The sequence below is a fragment of the Bos indicus genome, chromosome 19, assembly GCF_029378745.1.
Source record: "Bos indicus isolate NIAB-ARS_2022 breed Sahiwal x Tharparkar chromosome 19, NIAB-ARS_B.indTharparkar_mat_pri_1.0, whole genome shotgun sequence".
Taxonomy (NCBI): domain Eukaryota; kingdom Metazoa; phylum Chordata; class Mammalia; order Artiodactyla; family Bovidae; genus Bos; species Bos indicus.
This window is the reverse complement of record NC_091778.1, coordinates 27,651,390-27,674,933: the sequence shown is the minus strand read 5'-3', so window position 1 is coordinate 27,674,933 and position 23,544 is coordinate 27,651,390. Positions and strand designations below refer to the sequence as shown.

Here is a 23,544-nt window from a genome sequence, read left to right as displayed (position 1 = left end):
CGCTCCCGCCCCAGCTCGCGCTGCCCGGGCGGGCGCCGGCCGCTGGCGCCGCTACTGCTGCCGCCCCCGGGGCGCGAGTCCGCCGCCCGCCGCCCGGGGACCCGGCGAGGGGCGGGGGCAGCCCCGAACCGGCCCCGGATCGCCCCCGCTCCCGTCTCACGCTTCCCGGAAAGTTTGTCCCTTTGCACTCTGCCCAGCCGCTCCGGGAGCCCCGCGGCGACGAGGTGAGAGCTGGGGAAGCGGGGGGGTGAGGGAGGGGACGCCCGCGGAGGAATGTGCCGGGCAGGGGGGCGGGGAGCCGGGGTCCCGGTTTGCACCACTCGGTGGGGGCCGGCTGGCCGCGGGAGCCGGGATCATGTGCTGTTTGTCCCGCGGAGGCGCAGAGAGGTGCCAGGCCCGGGCCGGCCGTCGGTTGGCTGGTCTGGAGGACAGGATCCGCATGGCCGCCCAGAAAGGCCGAGCCGGGGGCCTGTGTGAAAACTGCGGGGCGGGCAAGGTGCAGGTGGCCCGAGGACCTCTTTGGGGTCAGTCGGCCTCACTCCAGCCGCGGCTTCTCCCGGTACCCCCGGGCCCCTATACAGTGCACCGGCCGACCCCTGTACCTCTCTCTGAGTCCTTTACGCCACAGGCCCCCAGCAGTGCCACCCCATTCCCAGTCCCAGAAGCTGTCAGGGCGTCACCACAGTGTGTCCCTTCCGTCCCCTAGTCAGGGTCTGGGGGTCAGGGCTGTTCTTCCCCTAGACAGCCTCTGTGGTTTCAGCTACTCCCTTCCTGTCCTGGACAGACCAGCCCTCTCACCCCTCCCATGCCCTGGCCAGAAAGGCTGGTGAGGTGCGGCCCAGCAGGACAGGGGTTTGAGGCCCTTCGAGGGCCACAGAAGGGGGACCCAGCATCCCTGATCTGTATTCACAACCCTCCACCCTGTTGTCCGTGGGTGTGGGCTGCTCAGCTTCTCCTCCCTGGGTGTGGGCACCAGATCACCCACATTCCTGGGCTCCAGCCTGGCACCTTCCCCAGGACAGTGGACGCCATCGCTCTAGCCCCAGGCTGGAGCTGGGACCTGCCTGCTTCCTTTCCCTTCTCTCCCTTTTCAGGGGTACCCTACTTCCCCTAAACACAGGTATTCTGGATCCTTAACAGAAGACCCTGGGGGATGGTAGGATGGTTACAGGATAACCCCACCCTCTCCTGCCCATTGTCCTGGATCCTAAGGAGGAAGTGCTGGGGGCTGGGCAAGGGGTTTGGGGCTTACAGGCAGGCCCTATGGAGCCCAGTTCTGGGCTGGACCTCCAGCCATTGGACTTTGACCATCAGCAGTCCTTCCCTCTGTGTGCAGGTCATGGACCTTAGGTGGGAACTGGTTTCTACTTCTCCCTGACTGACCCTGTTGGGGAATTTTAGGGCAGGTCTTATGTTTGGGATTTTCTCTCATCTCATTTCTGGGCTTCCAGTTTGTGCTTTAGTACTGCCTGTTGAACATTTCTGTGTTTGCTGTCCTCTAGGTCTTCATTTCCATTTCTTCCATTATTTCCCTTGTAGCATAATCTCAGTCTTGGTCGCTCTGGTTTTCTTGGTGTCGTGGTGTCGGGGACTTTCTGCCCCTGCTTCCCACCGGCCTCAGTGTCTCTGACCATGTGTCTCAATTGTCCTCTGTCCAGCCTCTTTCTCTCTTCTCTATCTGAACGTCCAGTACACTTGTGAGTGACGAGGAATAAAAATATCACCATCCCTGCCCTTGGATTCACATTGCATTTGGCCACTCCAGAGGGACAGCCGGCCTCACTTTTTGTGATATTACCCCCTACCCCTTGCCCTCCAACCCTGGCAGCCCAGACACACCTCTGGAGCCATTGGTGCCTCCTAACCACTCTTCCCCCACAACCAGGGTTTTCCCCACAGCCCCAGCTGGCGCGGCCAGGCCCCCAGTGTAGGATGGGGCTCCTCCTACGAGGGCCGGTGGCAGCCAGAACTGATACAGCTCCCCTGGTCTGGGGCCAGGACGCCAGGTAACTCTGGGGTGACAACCCAGGTCCTTCTGAGCTGGGATATGGCTGGGGAGAGAGGCAGGCGCACCTCCGGGAGTCCCCAAGGAGAGTGACATTGGGGAGGAAGGCCAGGGGAACACAAACTAGGTCTTTCAGGGGCTGGATAGCCGGGGACGGGACGGGGTAGAGAGGCTGGTTCCTGAGAGAAGCTGGGAGGTGACATCAGGGTCCCCCAGCACTCTGACACCTCTTCTGTCTCTGTTCTCCAGCTGAGGAGGGTGGGCGTACTGGAGCCATGGCTGGCGCCTCAGTGAAAGTGGCAGTGAGAGTTCGGCCCTTTAATGCCCGTGAGACCAGCCAGGATGCCAAGTGTGTGGTCAGCATGCAGGGCAGCACCACCTGTGAGTGAGTCCCAAGGGCCCGGCTGGGCACAGGCAGGGCAGGCTAGGCCCACTATACCGGCCAGGCCTGCTGGGCCGAACCGGGAGGAGGGCTGTGCTGGGCACAGAGCAGGTGCTAGTTGTAAGGACAGGGGCTGGCCTTTCCATGCTCCCAGTCCCTGGGAGGGGGAATGTTGGCCTGAAGCCCTCCATTGCCCAATCCAGGGAGGCAGCCGGGAGGGGGGGCGGGTCCTGGGAAGCCAAAATTAGCTTTGGTGCCTGGAGGGGGTGGGGAGTGTTAAAGGGGAGAGATGAATTAGGACAGAGGTGGAGAATGGGATACCTGGATTCTAGGGGTTTGTGGGGAGTGGGCAGAGGTTGGGAGTACCTGACTTTGGCCTTACTTCCTTTGCTCTCAGCCATCATCAATCCCAAACAGAGCAAGGATGCCCCCAAAAGCTTCACTTTCGATTACTCCTACTGGTCACACACTTCGGTGAGGTTGCTGGGCTGGGGGAAGAGCTAAGCAATGAGGGACAGGGGCTTTAGGTCCTGGGGAAGGGGGCATTGCTAGGCAATTGGACCTCCAGGGGATGGGTTGGGAGGACCAGCACCTGTGGGTGGGGGTAGGTAGGACCCTGTGCCTGTGACTTGGACTGGGAGGGGGAGGCAGAGTCCCCAGGGTAATGAGGACCAGCAGGAGACCAGATGGGATCTTCTGGGATAATCAGGACCGTGATGGGGGTAGGGAGCACACAGGACCTTTGGGCACCTGGATACCAAGGACAGAGTCATGTAGGGTTCCTGCTGTCTCTCTTGCCCCCTTTCACCTAGGCGGAGGACCCCCAGTTTGCATCTCAGCAGCAGGTGTATCGGGACATTGGAGAGGAGATGCTGCTGCATGCCTTTGAAGGCTACAATGTGTGCATCTTTGCCTATGGGCAGACGGGGGCTGGGAAGTCCTACACCATGATGGGGCGGCAGGAGCCGGGGCAGCAGGGCATCGTGCCCCAGGTACTCACGGGGCCTGGCAGGGAGGCCGAGGCAGGAGCATCTTCAGCTGCCTCTAGGGGAGGAAGGTCCGGGTCTCAGGGTGACGGCTCTCTGAGGTCCTCAGAAATAGGGAAGGTGATGGGGGTTGAGGTTGGCCACAGCCTGGACATTAGGGCCAAGAGGGCTCAGTGAGAAGAGCCACTGCTTTGGTGGCAGAGAGCCCTGAGTCTGAAGCTTGCTTCTACCAGTTTCTGCCATCTTACCTTGTCTCGGAATTACTTGCGAGTGTAGTTCTGCTGTAGACTGGTGTAGTTAAGGCATTGACCATAGGAAAAATCAGTTGTGGATAGCTGAGAATTGACCCATATTCTTCCTGACTGCAGCACTGTGGCCTTGCACATGGGCTCTGGGTTTGCATTTTGGCTCACTGAATACTAGCCTGAGATCCTGGGCAAGCCAACCTCTCAGAGGTGACTCTCCCTTCTGTAAAATGCAAATGATCCCATCTCTTCCTTGGGGCTGTGGTAAGGGTTAAACAGGGTCACCTGAGACCTGGCCTGGCTGGTGCTGGGCTTCGCAGGTGTGCCGTAAACAGCAGCATCTCTGTGCCTCTCTGTGTCCCCCTCCAGCTCTGTGAGGACCTCTTCTCTCGTGTTAGTAAGAACCAGAGCGCTGAGCTATCCTATTCTGTGGAGGTAAGCCCAGGTCTTGGGAGGGGGCTGGAGGTGGTACACAGTGTCCCCTGGGTAGGGAGGAGGTGAGCAGGGTGATTAAGACCAAGGGCATCTTTGGAGTCAGGCAGCCTGGGATCTATTCTAGGCTCTGCCGGCTTTGGTCAAACAATTTCTCTTTCGGCTCCTGAGGATGTTTGTCTAAAATGATAATGATCAGGGGTCCCCTCCTAGGGTTATTGGGAGGATCGGGTGAGCTTGTGCTTGTAAAATGCTTAGCAATGCAGGGTAAACATAGTAAACGCTCAGTGTTACCTGTGTTGTATCCAGTGGGAGTCCACAGTAAGTTTTACACTGGGTGTGGTTGTTAGCTTTGTGGTGTTTAGTTTGCTCCTCTGACTCAGGTGAGCTACATGGAGATCTACTGCGAGAGGGTACGAGACCTCTTGAACCCCAAGAGTCGGGGCTCTCTGCGGGTCCGAGAGCACCCCATCCTGGGCCCCTACGTGCAGGACCTGTCTAAACTGGCTGTGACCTCCTACGCTGACATTGCTGACCTCATGGACTGTGGCAATAAGGCGCGGTGAGGCGGGCTGATGGGGTGCAGGGGTAAGGGAGCCGGGGTTAGGAAGGTGTGGGGCAGGACCCACTGATCACTCCCTCCCCTACCCAGGACCGTGGCTGCCACCAACATGAATGAGACCAGCAGCCGTTCCCACGCTGTCTTCACCATTGTCTTCACGCAGCGCTGTCACGACCAGCTCACTGGACTGGACTCAGAGAAGGTAGGGCCCCCTCCCGCCTGGTCACAGAGACAGAGATGAGATCAGTGGGCCCTGTGTCCTCCCTCCCTGCCCAGACTTGGTCGAGGGCCACCTCTGGGCTCCCATGGCCCCTGCCCTGTGCTTCCTCCATCAGATCAGTGGGATGCAGTCTCCTGTTTGAGTGTATGTCCTTCTTGCTAGATTCATCAGGGCAGAGCTTGGAGCCCACTGTGCCTTGTCCTGGCACACAGAGGGCATGTGAACATCGTAAACAAATAAATGAACAAATGGACAAGTAACTAAGCCCTCACTGTCTTCTTACCTATTCCCTCTCCCTCCCCCATTCCTGGCTTTCTCTATTCCCCACTAACTGCCCAGTCACCTCCTGCTTCCTTCCTCTGACCAGGTCAGTAAGATCAGTTTGGTGGACCTTGCTGGCAGCGAGCGGGCCGACTCCTCAGGGGCCCGGGGCATGCGCCTAAAGGTGAGGTGCTTGGGAGGGACGGACAGGGCCATGTTGGGCGCTGAGGGAGGTGGTTTCTGCTTGTAATGTGGGGCTCTGGCTGTGGGGAGGAGGGGCGAAGGGAATCGGAGTGGGAGAAGAGGGCCTCATTCCCCACGTTCCTCTCACCAGGAAGGCGCCAACATCAACAAGTCCCTAACTACCCTGGGGAAGGTGATCTCGGCCCTTGCGGACATGGTGAGAGCTGGGCGTGGGAGGAGAAGGGGCTCTGGGAAAGTGAACAAAGCAGGTGGCCACCCTGACCCCCTTTCCTCCTTCCGTCCTTCAGCAATCAAAGAAGCGGAAGTCAGATTTTATCCCTTACAGGGACTCTGTGCTTACCTGGCTGCTCAAGGAGAATCTGGGTGAGGGACTCCTCCTCTCTCTCTCTCTCTTTCTCTGCCAACCCTGCCACCAGTCCTGCTAACCCCTGTTGATGCATCTGACCAGACCCACTGCCGTCCCTGGGACCTGAAGTCCTTCAGTTGTCCCCTGACTCCCCACCTGAGCCCGGGGCATCCTTTAGATGGTGTCCTCATTCTGAGATCAAGGTCGTACCCTCCTTGCCAAGCCACGGGCCTCACTGACCTGGGGCTCCCTGTGAACCCTCAGACCCCACAGCCGCCTCTGACTTCATCCTCCTCTCCCTGACCTCTGACCATCCCACAGATGTCTGATGTCCCCACTTCTTCTGACCGTCAGTTTCATGATCAGCTTCAACTCTTAGCTTCACCTTACCTTGAACAGTGACCCTCTCAGACCCCTGCCTGGGTAGTGAGGCCCCCCTGCCCCTGAGACCCAGTCTGACTTTTCTTAGAACTCCGCCCAGCTTAAGCTTTCCCTTGCTCTCCATTCACAGGTGGGAATTCCCGCACAGCAATGATTGCAGCCCTGAGCCCCGCGGACATCAATTATGAAGAGACTCTTAGCACCCTCAGGTGGGGCTCTGGCAGGGCTGGGGTGGGACATGAGAAGTGCCAGGAGCCTCAGGAGCCTGTGCATGAGAGAGGGCTGACCTTCAACTCTACCCCACTGTGAGGAAACGTGGAAGGGAGAGAGGGCATCAGGCAGCAGACCAAGGTCGCCTGTGTCTGGCCCTCACTGGTCCCGCTCCTCCCTCCTCACCCAGGTATGCTGACCGCACCAAGCAGATCCGCTGCAACGCCGTCATCAATGAGGACCCTAACGCCCGGCTAATCCGGGAGCTGCAGGAAGAGGTGGCCCGGCTGCGGGAGCTGCTCATGGCTCAAGGGCTCTCCGCCTCGGCCCTGGGAGGTGGGCCTCTGGGAGGAGTGGCTCGGGAGGCCCCTGGGCCCACCTCATCCCTCCTGATTTGCCTTTGTCCAGGCCTGGAGCCAGGGAGGGACCACTACCCAGAAAAGCCCGTATGTGCCCCATGACTTAGCTGCAGATATGGAGAGGTGACAGATCATGCCTTCAGATGTGACAGCTGGGAGGGACAGGTCCTCCCAAGGAGGGGCAGGCAGGATTCAGAGGGACCTTGACAGGCTCCTGGAACTACTGAAATAATAGGAGCAGAAATAAATAGCCAGTCATGCATTTGTGACTTACACTGTAAGTCATTAAGAATAGACTGCTGGGCATCTGCTTTGACAGGAATTCTTGTGAAACATTGGGAATTAAATTGATCGTAAACTTAATTACGGTCAACTTGGAGTAGTTTCTGAAGTGTGAGGCTTGGCCTCTCTACCCCGAAATGGCATCTGTATTAGAGAATCTGTGATCCATGTTAACTGTGTCCAGTGTGGGTTTTGCATTCAGTCTTGGGGTCCATCCCTTTGAGGAGTCAGGGTGCTCAGGGGCATGATGGGGAAAATAAGCGTTCTTGGGAAGAGACGGTAGATGCGATGTTGGCCTCTGCACATTTGAAGGGTAGTCTTGCACAAGAAAAAAAAAAGTGTAGTCCCTCTCATCCCAGAAGGCAGCACTAGAAACGGGTACATTTCAGATTTTAGCTCAACACAGCAAAGCACTTTCTGATAGTGCATGTCAACTAACAGTATAAGGAACTGGCTGCCTTGTTTACTATTGAGCTCTCCATCACTGGAGGGGAACAAGCAGAGACTCAGTGTCCATTCGTCAAGGCTGTAGTAGGAAGGCTTTCCACTTGGTGGGAGTGGACCATATGTCTTCTGTAGTCCTTACAGGTTGGTCTGGTGTGAGATCTCTGTCTCTTGTCAAATGCATCTTTCCTTAGCCTCCTTTTACTTCTTTCTCCTTCCTAGGCCGGAAGGTGGACGAGGGGAGTCCCGAAGGTGCTTTGCCGGCTCTGTCGTCACCCTCTGCCCCAGCTTCGCCCTCATCCCCCGCAGCTCACAATGGGGAGCTTGAGCCCTCATTCTCCCCTAATGCTGAGCCCCAGATTGGGCCTGAGGAGGCCATGGAGAGACTGCAGGTGGGATGCTGGAGCAGAGAAGGGGCGGGGCCTGGGGGCCACTGGGAGTTTTTTCTCCAAAGCCAAGGTCCAAGAGGAAGAAGGCATCCTTGGAGTAGCATGGCCCCCTGGGAGGGCTTGTCCCAGACTGTCCTGATCCTGCCTGTTTGTGCCCGCAGGAGACAGAGAAGATTATCGCTGAGCTGAATGAAACCTGGGAGGAGAAACTCCGTAAGACGGAGGCCTTGAGGATGGAGAGGTGTGGGGATGGGGCCCACAGCTGGAGCCCCGGAAGGAGCTGGGTGGGGAGGGGAGGTCGGGCCCTGCCTGGAACGGGTTTGTGGGTCCTGAGGACAAGACCAATATCCGCCTCTCCTGTGCCTACAGAGAAGCACTGCTGGCTGAGATGGGAGTGGCTGTCCGGGAAGACGGGGGAACCGTGGGCGTCTTCTCTCCAAAGAAGGTGAGTGAGGGGCTGAATGAGGAGGCCTGGGAGACTCTGGGTGCTGAGAGAAGAGGGTTGGGGTGGCAGGGTAGTGAGTTCTAACTCTGCTTTCTGACGTCTCTGAATTGGCCCTCCATCTTCTCTGTTCCTACTCCTGCCACCTGCTGTCTGTGTTATCAGGCTGTCCCTGTCCATCCATCTAGGGACCACAGAAGGATGCCAGGGAAGAACTAGGTATTGACAGACAGAAGCCCACACATGTGTGTGAGTTCACGCATAGCGTGTGTTTCTGGATTCATAAGAAACTGGTTATGGTGGTTATCCTAGGAAGGGAGAGGCTGGGGAGAATATAGGTTGATTGGGAAAGTGACTTTTCCACAATGTGCTCTTCTGTATTATTTGGATTTTATACTCTGTGCATGTGATCTACTTTTGGTGGCTCAGTGAAAAAGAATCCGCCTGCAATACAGGAGATGCAGGTTCAATCCCTGAGTCGGGAAGATCCCCTGGAGTAGGAAATGGCAGCCCACTCCAGGATTCTGGCTTGGGAAATCCCATGGACAGAGGAGTATGGTGGGCTACCGTCATGGGATTGAAAAGAGTCAGATATGACTTAGTGACTAAATAACAACAACCCTGTGCGTGTGATACCTACTCAACAAACAAAACCCCATACCTAAAAAATGAAAGTTTTGAAAAGTTAGCTTGGGAAGACAAGACTGTAAAGGAATAGAGGAAGAATGAGCACTAAATTGTAAGATGTTGATTGGAAAGGCAGCAAAAGGTTTAAAGATGGATGTATCAGTGCAGCCTGGAGACTTGTGGAAACTGGTTTCCTGGAGAAGGTGGTTTGGAAAGTGTAGCCTGAAAGATGGATGGGGTGGTGGGAGCAGGGAAAACATGGGGCTGAGCAAATGTGGAATCTTGTCGCCAGTGGGGCCTGGCATATGCCGGTGGTGTAGTCAGAGCTCAGAAAGTCTCTGTGGAGAGAAAAGAAGGAAGGAAGCAGGGCAGGAATGATAAGGCTCGGTCGGAGGAGGGAGAAATGATATTCAGAACCTGTAACAACCAGCACAGCACAAGGACCCACCAACCAGAGTGGACTGGGGCCAGCACAGCTGTACCGGGGCCAGTGAGCAGAGCAGGAACTTCCAGTCCTAGCGCTAGAAGGGAGTCATGCCTGTCTGGGCCTTGGTACCAAGCATAATGGGACCGGGCCCTAAGAGTGACACACCCTTTCCAGGCGGTGGATTGTTGGAAGGAGACCCCTCCGAATTTCAGGTGGACAAGGCATCTGGGAGACTGAGCAAGCAGGGACCCCTGAACCGGGATCCAAACAGAGGGGTTTGCCTGAGGCTCAGCCTGGGGAGCGAGAGAGCTGCCTGTGGGTGATGGAGGGGGGCCGACAGGGCTGAGGGGTCAGGTCTGGGGCTAGGTACCTGGGGTTGTGGGGTCCCCAGGAGGCCTACACCTGGGAGGAGGGTCTGGAAAGAGGCTCTCAGTGTGGCTTGCCCATCCATCACCTCGCGGGGCCGGGTACCTCTGGACCTTCTGCCGCAGCTGCAGGGCTGGGGAGAGGTCGGGAGGCATGGACAGACTGACAGGGTTCTCACAGCACAGGATGCCACCTGCTCAAGCCTGGGACCAATGGGAGGGGCTTTTGTTTTGTTCTTGTAAAGGTGGCATTCACATGCGGTGAGTTGTATGGAGTGAAAAGGAAACCTTCCTTCCCACCCTCAGCTTGCCCTCCCAGAGGCGAGTCCTGTTAGCGGCTTCCGCTGTGTTCTAGAGGTCATCTCCACGCCTGCAGGCGTGTGTGAGAGAAAACCAGCCACATATTCAGGCACACTTCTCTCTTTGCAGTAGCACTGGTTCCATACCTGACATGTTATTTTTTTCATATAACAATGCATCATAGTTCTGTCTGCTGTTGTTTTTTTCTTCCCCACAGTGTCAGGATATTCTATTGTATAGACATCAAACGATTTTTTTTTTTTTTTTTAACCAGCTTCCTACTGATGGACATTTAGGTCATTTCCCATTCTCTGATACTATGAACAATTTTATAGAAGATAGGCTTAAAAATAGTTTGTGGTCTGTAGAACGAATTCCTAGAAGTGGAGATTTGGGGTCCAACAGTCAGATTTTGATCTGTTTTGCCTCCAGAGATTATTAACCACGCCCACTTAGACTCCCAGAACAACATATCTTAGAACTCATGTTCATTTATCCTCTTCACCTTTTTCATCTTTGCCAATCTGATTGGTTAAAAAAAAAAAAGGTGTTTTAGAGGAGGTAACTTTTCCATTTTCTCCTGATGGTGAAGATGAACCCTTTCTCATGGGTTTAAAAGTCATGTGGATTTCAGAGAAAAAGCTGTTAGACTCACAGGAGAAACAGGTTTAGTGGGGGTGACTCCAGCCTAGGAAAAGTCCAGTGAAGAATTCGGTCTTTGGGGCCAAAGCTCCAGTTTGTCCTGGGGAGAGCCAGGAACCTTCGGGAAAGCCCCCTCATTCTGGGACCTTGCCCCAGGCCTAAGGTTTTCTTAAGTTGATCATCTTCAAACCTGGCTGGGAGCTTCCTTCACGGGGCCAAAATAGGGGGAGTGGGGAGCAGGACAGAACTGTGCGTCCCCCACCCCCACTTCGACCTGAGCAGCTCTCTGCTTATCTGCTTGATGTGTTAGGCCTCTTGGTAAGGTTTCATGTGAACAAAGGGTTCCTGGGCTGAACAGAGATTGAAAAGCACTGTCCTAAATCGTGTCTCCTCTCCCAGGGGACAGATTGCTTTCTGCTTCTAGGGCCCGTCAGTGTTTGCCGTTCCCAGGCAGGCCCGACACTGCAGGGTTGAGAGGGATGGGACCGTCCTTCTGGAGAAGAGCAGGTGTTGGAGAATGATTGTTGAGGAGCCTGGTGGAGGATCGGACATAGATACTAATCACACCCACTATGGACATGGCCCTGGGCTTCCTGTTCAGGGGAACTCCCAGAGAAACATGGGGCCTTGACTGCTGGGCGTTTCCCCCGTACCCTGTGCTTTCTGGCTTCCCTGCCTTTGTTCAGACCCCTCCTTCTGCATGTTCACGTCCTCCTCATCGACAGAGACCAGGTCCCATACTGCCTTTTCCATGAAGTTCCCCTGACTCGCCTGAGCTCCCATTGGTCTTCACTGTACTCATCTTTGCGTATAAGCCCCTTCCAGGATACAGTGGGATAAATGAATGAATGAGCTAATTGAGGGCATGAGAAGTTCAGAAAGTCTACTGTGAGACGTGCATTTCTCACCTGTGATGGTGTTTCCACTCCCAGTCTTATCTCCCCTTGTTGACTCTGATTTCCTGACTGATGGGACAGCAGCATTTGGGTTTGGCTCATCTCTGTGTCCTGCCTGGCGCCTCAGTAGGGTCTTGCACCTAGAGCCACAGTAACTCCTTGGAGAACAGGCAGGGGATCTTGTGTTCAGGTGGAAGGCTTAGGAAAGCTTCGTGGAAGAGGTGGCATTTGAGACAGACCAAGAGGGATGGGAAATGAATGATTTTGACAGGTGGGGGTGGGGCGGGGAGGGGGGCTGTTCCAGGTAGGAGGACAGCCAGGGATGTAGGAGCTCTGCTTCAGAAGTGAGGGCTCAGAGTCCAGTGGGTGGGAGCTCGGAAAGGGAGAGGACGCCCTGGAAAGGGGCTTGGGCTAAGTGAGCTGGGCCCAGCCGTGGAGGAGGCCCAGAGGCACAGGCTGCAAAAGCAGACTTGAGGTAGGTGGAGTTGAGGTGTGGGCAGGAGAGGTCTGAGCAGTCCTCTCTGGTTACCTCCTCTCCCACCCCCACAAGTGGCAAGATGTATTTTGAAGGAAGAAATGATGAGCCTGGGGCCAGAGGGAAAGCAGGGCAAGGGCAGGTAGCTGCCAAGGTTTCCTGCAGGAAGACTGGTGGGGCCTGGGAAGCAGCTAGAAGGGTGGGGGTGTCTTGCGTGTGAGGAGAGGGTTGGGTGGGTCAGATAAGTGGCAGCAGGAGCTGGGAGAGCTCACCTGCAGAGATGTTTGCCAGAATGCCTTCCCTCCCTCCTGACGGCCCTCTGCTGACTGCTGCCCCCTCCCCCTCAGACTCCGCACCTGGTGAACCTGAATGAAGACCCCCTGATGTCTGAGTGTCTGCTCTACCACATCAAAGATGGCGTCACCAGGTAGCCTTTGCTCTGGGCCTGTGGGACGGTCTCTCTTTTTGGAGGTTGGTTGTAGAGGGACCTGCCTTTCCTAGTGACCTCATGGGGACCTTCTGGGTCTCAGGTCAGCTCTTCTGCAGCCCTGCTAGCTCTCTGGGCTTCCTGAGAACCAGCTGAGCCTACCTTTGGTGGGGGTGACACGCCTCCTGGGACCAAACGAGCCCAGCGCTGGTGTGGCTGGGTCCTGATCTCCTGGGGCAGAGAGCGGGTGGAACTCGACCACCACGTGCTGGTTCTGCAGCAGCATCGCCTGGGCATCAGTTAGTGGAACCTTCCCTTGGGGTCGGGAGAGTGAAGGGAAACATGACCCTGGCCCCACGCTGTTGAGGGACAGTGCCCACATGGCAGGTGGCTTCACTGGCTAATGCTAATGAACCCCCAGGTCTCAGAGCCTCCTCTCTTACCTCCTGGAGGTAAGTGGGTGGGAGTGTTCCTTCCTCTTCCACCACAGGCTGTTCAGCTGTCCTTGGTGATCATCATGGGAAGGATATGGGAACTGAGACTGAGAGCATCCACCCCACTGCAGGTTCCCTTCCCTCTTTGCTACATAACAGTACATAACAGATGCGGGCTTGGAGCCAGGCAGATCTGAGCTCACACCCCAGTTTCACCACTGCCAGCCTGCCTGACTTTGGGCAAGTTACTTATCTCTCTGAGCCTCAGCTTCCTCTTCTGCGAAATGGGAATAATTGTACTTGGTTGATTGAGTCAGATGAATATTTTGGTTCAGAAGGGGCTTGGCATATGTATGACTGGCACATGCTCAGAAAATGTCGGTCGTTGCTTCCCCAGGGTCGGCCAGGTCGATGTGGACATCAAGCTGACGGGGCAGTTCATCCGGGAGCAACATTGCCTGTTCCGGAGCATCCCTCAGTCAGACGGAGAAGGTAATGGCTGAGGGGGTGAGAGTGGAGTGGCCAGACAAGGAGAGAGCACGCTCCCTCATGCTGAGTGCAGAGGCCTGGGTCGGGCTCTGGGAGTGTGGCTGTGTGCAAGGGATGTGTCCACCCTGAGAGGGGCTTCGAGCTCCTGGTCAGCCATGGGGGCCCTGCTGTCTGCACCCACCCTCAAGGTGCAGAGTGTTTACAAGGGGCAGGGGTGGTGAAGGTCCCCAAGGCAGAAACAGGAGACTGTGGGTCCAGAGGGTAGGATTTTGGGGAAGAGGAGATCCAGCCCTCTTGCTTGATTTTTTAGCCTCAAATAGCACCTTGGTCATTTTTTATGAAAACCTGTACTTTTTCAGTGGGAAATCTGAATTTATCTCTGAAAACCTACTTACCTGTCCAGCTATGAATGCAAATGTTCTAGGCAGTTAGTTCACGTGTGTATCCTTTTGGCTGTAAAACTTTGAGAGGTTTTTAGCTGTTTCTGGCCACAGCAGCAAAAGCTTGTAGGAATCACGAGCCCTCAGGTAGCAGTGTGTCTGACAGGTAGTACCACAACGCTCGTGGTGAAGTACCACTTAGGGTGTGTTCTGAGGTCATGTTTTGTTCTGGTTCAGTCATTTTTTTTTTTTTAATGGACTGATTTGTATTCAACTGGGCCCAAGTGACGGAGAAGGCAATGGCACCCCACTCTAGTACTCTTGCCTGGAAAATCCCATGGACGGAGGAGCCTGGAAGGCTGCAGTCCATGGGATCTCTGAGGGTCGGACACGACTGAGTGACTTCACTTTCACTTTTCACTTTCATGCATTGGAGAAGGAAATGACAACCCATTCCAGTGTGATTGCCTTGAGAATCCTAGGGATGGGGGAGCCTAGTGGGCCACCATCTATGGGGTCGCACAGAGTCTGACACGACTGAAGCGACTTAGCAGCAGCAGCAGGGTCCGAGTGAAGTGGAACTCTGGGAAGCGAGTTGGGCAGGGAGGCTGGCCGTGTCACACCTGAGTCCTTGGTGTCCATGCTGTGTCACACCTGAGCTGTCTGTCACCTCGAGCTGGTGCTGTGTGCCTCAGCGAGGCGTGGGGGATGGTGGGTAGGGTGGGGGTATGGGAGACGGGCATATCAGAATGTGTTTTAAAATAAGAAAAGACGCATTCTCACGGCCTGCAGCTCAGATTGAACAGCTGCCAGGTGAGCTTCCATTCCAGTTCAGGGTCAGTGGATTATCGCCTGGTTCGGGTCCCCAGTGGCGGCACACGCTTCCGGCATTGCGAGCTATGAACTGTTAAATCAGTTCAGCCCAGTGAGTGAGTGCCGAGTTCCTGTTCTGTGGTTCCCTCAAGCTGTGTTCTGGGGTGATACCGAAACCACAGAAGGCCCTTGGAGCCAACCCACCCTTGAGGGGGAGCTCAGAGTGTGTGTGGGAAGAAGACAGGCACACATTGGTTACATCACAGTGAGAACAGCAGCTGTTCTATGCCCTAAAGACATTGTTTAGTTGCTCGGTCATGTCCGACTCTTGGCGACACCATGGACTTTAGGCCACCAGGCTCCTCTGTCCACGCAGGGGATTTCCCAGGCCAGAATACTGGAGTGGGTGGCCATTTCCTTCTCGAGGGGACCTTCCCAACCCAGGGATCAAATGTGAGTCTCCTGCTTGGCAGGCAGATTCTTTACCACTGAGCCACCTGGGAAGCCCTCCCCAAAGATGAGGGCTGTGTAAAGGGTTAGTCTGTTTGGGCCTTTGCTCTTAACAGCAGACTTAAGACCAAAGACAGGCTGAGAAGAGCAGGCCGCAGGGATGCAGTCATGAACATGGAAGAATAGTTACTATTTTTTACCGTGTACTTGTATTTTTTCATACAGCTCACAGGTGAGGGAGCTGAGGTTCCTGGGGTTGGGGAACTTGCCTGAGACCACACAGCTAGCTTCCCTGGTGGCTCAGATGGTAAAGAATGTCCTGCAGTGCAGGAGACCCAGGTTCAGTCCCTGCGTCGGGAAGATGCCCTGGAGGAGGAACTAGCAACCCACTCTAGTATTCTTACCTGGAGAATTCCACCACAGAGGAGCCTGGTGGGCTGTAGCACACAGTGTTGCAAAAGAGTCAGACACAACTGAGCGTGTCACACACAGCTAGCAGGAGAACTGGGTTGGGATGCAGCATGGCTGGCTGTAGGGCCAGAGTTGTGAGTCCTGGCTGCCTCAGTTCAGATCTCTGCGGGTTCACCTGGGTTCTCTCCTGGCCCCATTTCCTTCCATTACAACTATCACCGCCCAACCCTGACTTTAGATTATTTGCTCAATTACTTGTTTATCGTGTTACCAAGTAGAAGTGATGTCTGTATGAGAAGCAATTATGTTTTTTATCTCCTGTATTTCCAGGACCTAAAATAGTGCCTGGTGTATTATAGGGGCCCAGTATATTTGTGGAATGGATGGATGAATTTGGGGTGTGGTGGGAAATAAGGGCAAAATAGCCAGCTCATGGCCTTACAGTCATCTCATCGTCTCCTCTGCCACCACCTTCCATTACTGGGCTTGGACACGAATTATGTTTTATTCCATCTGTCTGCCATCTTCTCCATCATTTCTGCCCCTTGATCTGAGTTTCCCTTCGAGCATCAACTCAAAAGTTAGCACTTTGCCATGATCATTTCCAGTCCTCTGCCCGTAAGCCAAGTTCCTCTGTGCTATTTTTGTTCTCCCACAGTACCCATAGGCTCATCTTTGCTTTATGTTACCATTTGTTCTGGTTTCTCTATTCCTTGTAACATAAGTAACTCATTTTCGTGCATCACTGTGTTTGAGCCTTTCAGCCACTCTGTACGGAAAGACTTTGTTATCCCATTGTAGAGCTCTGAGAGACTGGGTGACTGCTCAGTGTCCCTCCACTAAGGAGTCACAGAAATTCAGGACCTTGGAAATTCAGGGGCCCCTGACCATGGGGCACTTGTCCTTGAGGACAGGGAGCTGCCTCAGGCATTTTTGTGTTCCACAAGAGGAAGGTTCTGTGATTTGTACAAGGAGTACCTTGATAGACTGTGGCTTGGGTTGACTTTAATCTCATCCTATGAAGATAGGGATCTGTGGACTGTGGCTTGAGAGGATTAGTCAGGTAGCAGTTTGCAAGCTGCTTCAGACAGAAGTGGGGCTAGGAGCCTACTGGAGGAATCCAGACCTGGCTAGGCACAGTGTTGTTTGGGAAGGAGGGAGTGAGTTGTCGTCTGGATGGCAGGAATGACAGACAGGGCCCACCGACCAGTTGGACCTGAGAGACCACATCCTCTGAGAGTTCCAGGCTTGTTAAGCCACTGCTGGAGAGGCTGGTGGAGGGTGAACAGGCAGCACCCCCCACCCCCACCACCGCCGAGGCTCGTGGGAGCTGCAGCTGGGGCTCTAACCCTCCTTCTGCTCTTCCTTTCCCATGCTGCCTGCCACCAGAGGGGCCATGGCACCCCTAACAGGTACTGGAGGGTGGAACTGGGGTGCATGTGTGTTTTGGGGGGGAATGCAGGGTGGGAATCTGTGACCTTACCCCTCTTCCCTTGGAGCCTGATCCCTCCTTCTTCTCTCTCCTTGCCTCAGTGGTGGTCACCCTGGAGCCCTGTGAAGGAGCTGAGACCTATGTCAATGGGAAACTTGTGACTGAGCCCGTGGTGCTGAAGTCAGGTAGAGGAGGGTGTAGTGAGGGGCCTGGCTGTGCAAGGAAGAGCTTCGTGGGTGAATCCTGGGCAGGACTCAGAGATAAATAGGAGACAGTGTGGGATATGAAGATCGACTGGGAAGGGGAGAGGAGCCAGGGTTTGGTTTGTCTTGCTGCCTCAGGGCAACAGGAAGAGGATGCCCAGTTCCTGACTTCCTGTGACTCTGAGGGACAGGGTAGTTCCCAGGGTCAACTGGGGGAGCCTTGGCTCTGATCGCCCTGGACTTGGGGTGAAGGGAGAGATGGTGTGTGGGCTCCTTCAATTGGTGGGCAAGGCCCCTTACACCTAGGGCATGAGGAAGGGGTCCTGCTCTGGGGAGTGAGCCCACATCTCCATCCTTCCTCCTCCAGGGAATAGGATTGTGATGGGCAAGAACCACGTGTTCCGCTTCAATCACCCGGAGCAGGCACGGCTGGAGCGGGAGCGAGGGATCCCTCCACCCCCAGGACCGCCCTCCGAGCCTGTTGACTGGAACTTTGCCCAGAAGGAACTGCTGGAGCAGCAAGGCATCGACATCAAGCTGGAGATGGAGAAGAGGTGCGTGGGGAGGGTGATCAGGCACCAGGCCCTCCTGGCCATTCCTCCCAGGCCCCCATCCCCCAGCATCTACTGGTTGTTAGATGCCCCATTGAGGTGGCTTGGGAACCTCACAGCTTTGCCTCCCCTCCCACCCAACTCCAGGCTTCAGGATCTGGAGAACCAGTACAGAAAGGAAAAGGAAGAGGCTGACCTTCTTCTGGAGCAGCAGCGGCTGGTGAGGGGCTGGCAGGGGCGTGTCGGGAAGGCGAGGGTTGTGGGGCGTGGAGTGCAGACAGGCGGGTGGGAGGTGGGCTGGCAGCACTTCAGCCTGACTCCCACTGAGTCACAATAGGGAGTGGCTCTGGGCTGGCGGATAGAGGTGGTGTCTAGGAGGAGACAGAAGAGAAATGTAACCCAGGGAAGAACCCATACATCCCAGGAGCGAGAGTTTCTCCCAGGCGACTGGGGCTTCCCGGACTCTTGCTGATCCTGGGCCTCTTGTATGATTTTTACCACCTGTGCTGTCACTTCCCTGGTGGCTCAGTGGTAAAGAATCCGTCTGTAGTGCAGGAAACTCAGAAGCCTCAGGTTTGATCCCTGGGTAGGGATGATCTCTAGAGGATCTTGACAGCCCACTCCGGTATTGTTGCCGGGAAAATCTTGTGGACGGAGGAGCCAGCGGGCTGCAGTCCATGGGGCTGCACAAAGTCGGACATGAGTGACGCGACTGAGCATGCACCCACGAGCTGTTACTTATTTAAGATTGTTCTTTGAGTAGACTTGCTTTTATTTTTACTTTTTAAAATATGTATTTATTTGGCTGCACTGGGTCTTAGGTGTGTCACGTGGGATCTTCTGATGCAGTGCACAGGTTCTCTAGTTGTGGCGAATGGGCTTAGTTGACCCATGGCACATGGGATCTTAGTTCCCCAACCAAGGGTGGAACTGTGTCCCCTGCATTGCAAGGAGGATTCTTAACCACTGGAGCAACAAGAAAGTCCCTTGGACTTTTCTTTTAAATCTTCAATCTCGTCCTGAGTGATATATACATGAAACCCACACTTGGCATGGCTGCAGCTTATTAGCTATACTCAATTCCTCTGTGCCAGCCACCATACCACACACTCCAAGTACCTGTGGAGAGGTGCTATCATCACCTCTGCTGTGCAGACAAGCAGAGATCAAGCCCTGTGCCCCACACTGCACAGTTCTAACCACCGTGTTTCTGTGTTGTTGGGATGCATGGCCCTGAGGTGTCCTTAGCTGTCTCCCCACCTGTCTCCCTTCTCTCTGGCCCTAGTATGCGGATTCTGACAGTGGGGATGACTCCGACAAGCGCTCCTGTGAAGAGAGCTGGCGGCTCATCTCATCTCTGCGTGAGCAGCTGCCCCCCACCACGGTCCAGACCATCGTCAAGCGCTGTGGCCTACCCAGCAGCGGCAAGCGCAGGGCCCCCCGCAGGGTGTACCAGATCCCCCAGCGGAGGCGGCTGCAGGGCAAAGACCCCCGCTGGGCCACCATGGCCGACCTGAAGATGCAGGCTGTGAAGGAGATCTGCTATGAGGTGGCCCTGGCTGACTTCCGCCACGGGCGAGCTGAGATCGAGGCCCTGGCTGCCCTCAAGATGCGGGAGCTCTGTCGCACGTACGGCAAGCCTGAGGGGCCTGGGGACGCCTGGAGGGCCGTGGCCCGGGACGTCTGGGACACGGTGGGCGAGGAAGAAGGTGGCGGAGGTGGAGGCGGCGGCAGTGAGGAGGGAGCCCGTGGCGCAGAGGTGGAGGACCTGCGCGCTCACATTGACAAGCTGACGGGGATCCTGCAGGAGGTGAAGCTGCAGAACAGCACCAAGGACCGCGAGCTGCAGGCCCTGCGGGACCGCATGCTTCGCATGGAGAGGGTCATCCCCCTGACACAGGTAGGACAGGCCTGCCCAGCCTCTCCCCGCTGTCCTCCCTGCCCGCTGTCTTCCCCTGTAAGAACCAGAACCTCCCACTGCAGAGTCCAACCTCCTTTCTCCTCTGCCTTTAAAAGAATCTTATTGATGTTTAACATAGCTCTTCTCACCATAGTTTGTGAATCACCTGCTTCACAACCACCAGGGCCCTAACTGAAAATGCAGATTCCTGGGTTTTGCCCCAGACCCACTGAAGCAGCATCTTTGGGCGTTAGAAATGAATCTTTATTTATAACAAGTGCCCGGGTAGTTCTGAAGTGCAGTAGACTTTGAGAACCACTGATATAAAGGGTACAATCCCTTACGTTACCACTCAGTGGGGGTTCACATACTGTTCACTCTTAGAAGCACCCCTCTCCTGGGTGACCCTCGACTCCGGTGGCTGCTGTACTGAGCACTTCCCCTGTGTCACCGTGTAAATCTTCACAGTGGCCCCGTAAGCCATAGTGTTACCACCTACCCCGGTTTTGCATGTGTTCAGTCAACAAGAGTTGAGTGTTTATGGTGTGCCGGGCATCATGCTAGCTATAGGGGTTACTCACAACAGACAGAATTTCGGCTGTGTTTCCACTTGCCTGCTGAAGAGGGATGACAGGCAGCTGGTCATGACGACAGTCATGCTTGTTGAAGGCTTACAACTCCACATGCAACCCTTACCCCTGTCTCCTCACTCTCCCCTCTCCAAACCCTTGGGTCCTTACTGTTCCTTGAACTCCTCAAAGCCTTTGCATCTGCTGTTCCCTCTGCCGAGAACGCCCTTCCTCACTGAGACCGTATAGCTCACCCCTCACTTCCTTCAGGAGGTGTTCATTAAAATGATAACGTTTCAGTGAACCTCTTCCTGTTCTTTCATTGCCACTACTCCCACCCTGGCCTCCTGTCCCCTCTCCTTGTTCTGGTCTTTTCCATGTGAATATATATTTTTGTATTTATATAAAATCTACAACATGGTAGGTACTCTCTACACTATATGATATAAGTAATATATATTAAATAACTTGAATACATACGTTCAGCTTTTTATGGAAGTATAGCACACGTACCGTGCTATATATTTGTCTCATTTATTTGTCAGTTGTGTCAGTCCACTGAAATGATGGCAGGTATTTTTCTTCCGATACTGACTGCTGTATCCCCAGGGCATGTCATTTATTCAGCAATATTTGCTGAGTGCCCGCTAGGTGAGGCTCGTGGAATTTCCCATGTAGTTTTACAGCAGCCCCGAGTCATAGGTACTGTCATTGTTGACGTCATGTCGCATGTGAGGACAGAGGCATAGAGGTTACAAGCCAATGACTCAGATCCACAGCTCGGAGGTGGGCGACCTGGACTGGGTCTGACCACCCGGCTCTGGGTCTGGGCTCCTAAACCAGTGTCCCTCCAGCTTCCTCAGCCCCAGGCCCCTCTCAGAACCCTGGACATCCACCCGCTCCAGGGCCTTCCCACATGTCCTCCTGAACCGGTATGTCTTCAGAAGGCCACTCTCCTCACATCCCCCCTCTCCTCTCACCCCTCCTAGGATCACGAGGATGAGAATGAAGAAGCTGGTGAGACCACGTGGGCCCAGCCCCAAGGGTCTGAGGCAGCAGAGGAGGAAGCCCCCAGTGACCGAGCGCCCCCTGCCCGGCCCTCCTCGCCACCCCTGTCGAGCTGGGAGCGGGTATCAAGGCTGATGGAGGAGGACCCTGCCTTTCGTCGGGGCCGCCTCCGCTGGCTCAAGCAGGAGCAGCTGCGGCTGCAGGGACTGCAGGGCTCCGGGGGCCGGGGCGGGGGGCTGCGCAGACCCCCCGCCCGCTTTGTGCCCCCTCATGACTGCAAACTGCGCTTCCCCTTCAAGAGCAACCCCCAGCACCGTGAGTCCTGGCCGGGAGCAGGGGCCGGGGAGTCCCCAGCACCACCCCAGCCCCCTGAGGAGCTCACCCCACCTCCGGCCACCCCTGCGCGAAGGCCCCCAAGTCCCCGCAGGTCCCACCGTCCCCGCAGGAACTCCCTGGACGGAGGGGGCCGGTCCCGGGGAGGGGGTTCCGCGCAGCCCGAACCCCAGCACTTCCAGCCCAAAAAGCACAACTATTATCCCCAGCAGCCCCAGCCATACCCAGCCCAGCGGCCACCAGGGCCCCGCTACCCCCCGTACACTACACCCCCGAGAATGAGACGGCAGCGCTCAGCCCCTGACCTCAAGGAGAGTGGGGCAGCCGTGTGAGCCCCGCATCCTGGGCAGAGAGGGCCTGGCGGGGCCCCTCGCTGGGAGGAACACTGCTTCCCCAGAGGCAGGGAGGCCCTAGAAAAGAGAGAAAGAGAGAGAGAAGGTCTGAGTAGGTGATAGAAGACGTAGGGGTGACTGGGCCGGAGGCTGAGGAAGGACAAGGGCACGGAGCTGCCAGGAGCGAACCAAAGTGAAGGAGAGCGATGCGAAGCTGCCTCGGGGCCCCCCTTGCAGGGGAGGTCCCACAAACGCTGCTAGGGTGGGTGGGGGGCTGGGGTGCTGCGTAGTCAGTGTTTGACTTTCTTTTCAAGTTGGGGCAGAAGGAGAGAACCTAGAGGGAAGTGAGGTCTCCCCGTCCTGGCCCCTGTCTGTCTGTCTGTCTGTCTGTGGTGGGTTTCTGTTTCCAGGGAGGTGTGGCGGGATCATAAGTCATTCCCCTCCCCCTTCCAGGCCTCCTGCTATATTTGGGGAAACCTGTCTGGTTTCTGGTTTGGCTCGGGTCCCGTGAGGATGTGGGACCCTTCAATAAAAGCTAGCAAACAGAGAAGCCTGTGGCTGGTGGTTGTTCAGTTTTGGTTTTCAGTGAAGGTGTGGATGGTATCAAAGCAAAATGCACAGAACTTTAAGTGTAGCTGAGTGAATTTTTGCATGCGTGTACACCCATGAAGTCACCATTCAGGTTAATATAGAAGGGTGTTTCCATTACAGTTTCTAGAATATTCAACATGTGTTCTCTCTGGAGAGTGTGTAACCCATTCCTTTTATCCCTTTCATTTTTGCTTACCTAGCATCTCCATCTCTGTCTCCAAAACTGCTGTCATTGTCCTGGAGGGAGGCAAGAGATGGATGAGAGGGGAGGAAGGGAGTTCCAGCCTGTTAACACCCAACTAGCTGTTCTCAGGAAATGGAGGGATTTGGGAGCAAGGCCTGATTCTGGTTCTTTGAGTCACTTAGCTATTTTAAAGGTTTCCCTGTGCCTGTGTTTAGTTGTGTCTGACTCTGGCTACTCTGGGCTGTAGTCCGCCAAGGTCCTCTGTCCATGGAGATTGTCCAGGTAAGAATAGTGGAGTGGGTTGCCATGCCCTCCTCCAGGGGATCTTCCCAACCCAGGTCTCCCACATTGCAAACGGATTCTTTACTGTCTGAGTCACTAGCGAAGCCCAAGAATACTGGAGTTGGTAGCCTATTCTGTCTCCAGGAGATCTTCCCTGACCCAGGAATCAAACTGGGGTCTCCTGCATTGCAGGCAGATTCTTTACCAGCTGAGCTCTCAGGGAAGCCCATGTAGCCACAGTTTCCCCAGGTTCTGTTCTATCTTGGGATGTTTAACAAAGAATGTGTTGGTCAAGCTTACTTACTGCACCTACCTGTTTTCATCCTCTTTGGCAGGGCACGGTCAGTATTCCAAGTAATATTTTTGTCTTAAGATTGTTTTAAGAAGCATGCTACCTGCTTGTTTTAATGTTCTGGCTCAGAGGAGCACATCCATGACAGTTTACATTTTGCAGGAAATTATATCTGTGTTCTGCCTGCACCAGGCCAGACTGTGGGATCCCCGTGTTTTCAACCCGTACTCAGGAAAACACTTCCACCCGTTTGAAAATTTGAGCTGCTTGCCCACAGCTTCTTGATGTCCATCTTGAGGTGCAAGCAGCCAAAACCCATAGACATTATCCCAGTTGCAGCAAAACCACAGCTCTGGGCAAGACCATGATTATGTTTACTCTTAGTTACCACACCATGATGCTGGGTACCTTTATTTTGGCAACCTTGACTGCCAGGTCTTCAGGGATCTGTTGACAGTGACCCAGTACCTGGAATGTAATGGACGGTTTGTCAACTTGTTTATTTGAGTGGTTTATAATCTAGTCAAGGAGACTAAATGTGAGCAAGAAAATGATAGAATACAAAGTTCTCTCCAGGTCAG

At 55.0% G+C, this 23,544-nt stretch overlaps 1 protein-coding gene across 2 annotated transcripts; it reads left to right on the top strand.

Moving 5' to 3' along the window:
- The first annotated feature begins 32 nt into the window (after positions 1–32).
- Positions 33–22,164, top strand: KIF1C (kinesin family member 1C). 2 transcript variants are annotated; one of them, XM_070772911.1, is made up of 23 exons: positions 33–224; positions 1,886–2,006; positions 2,255–2,386; positions 2,785–2,861; positions 3,200–3,379; positions 3,988–4,053; positions 4,434–4,612; positions 4,703–4,814; positions 5,200–5,277; positions 5,428–5,493; positions 5,585–5,660; positions 6,155–6,233; positions 6,425–6,570; positions 7,542–7,711; positions 7,870–7,949; positions 8,078–8,153; positions 12,230–12,309; positions 13,141–13,235; positions 16,820–16,903; positions 17,289–17,475; positions 17,620–17,692; positions 18,758–19,372; positions 20,931–22,164. In XM_070772911.1, exons 3-23 carry the CDS (start codon positions 2,281–2,283, stop codon positions 21,612–21,614), a joined length of 3,309 nt encoding a protein of 1,102 aa, XP_070629012.1. In that variant the 5' UTR covers positions 33–224; positions 1,886–2,006; positions 2,255–2,280; the 3' UTR covers positions 21,615–22,164. The 2 variants fall into 2 exon arrangements, with proteins under 2 accessions (XP_070629012.1, XP_070629013.1); XM_070772912.1 differs by lacking the exon at positions 1,886–2,006 and having other exon boundaries at positions 92–224.
- The last annotated feature ends 1,380 nt before the right edge of the window (positions 22,165–23,544 follow it).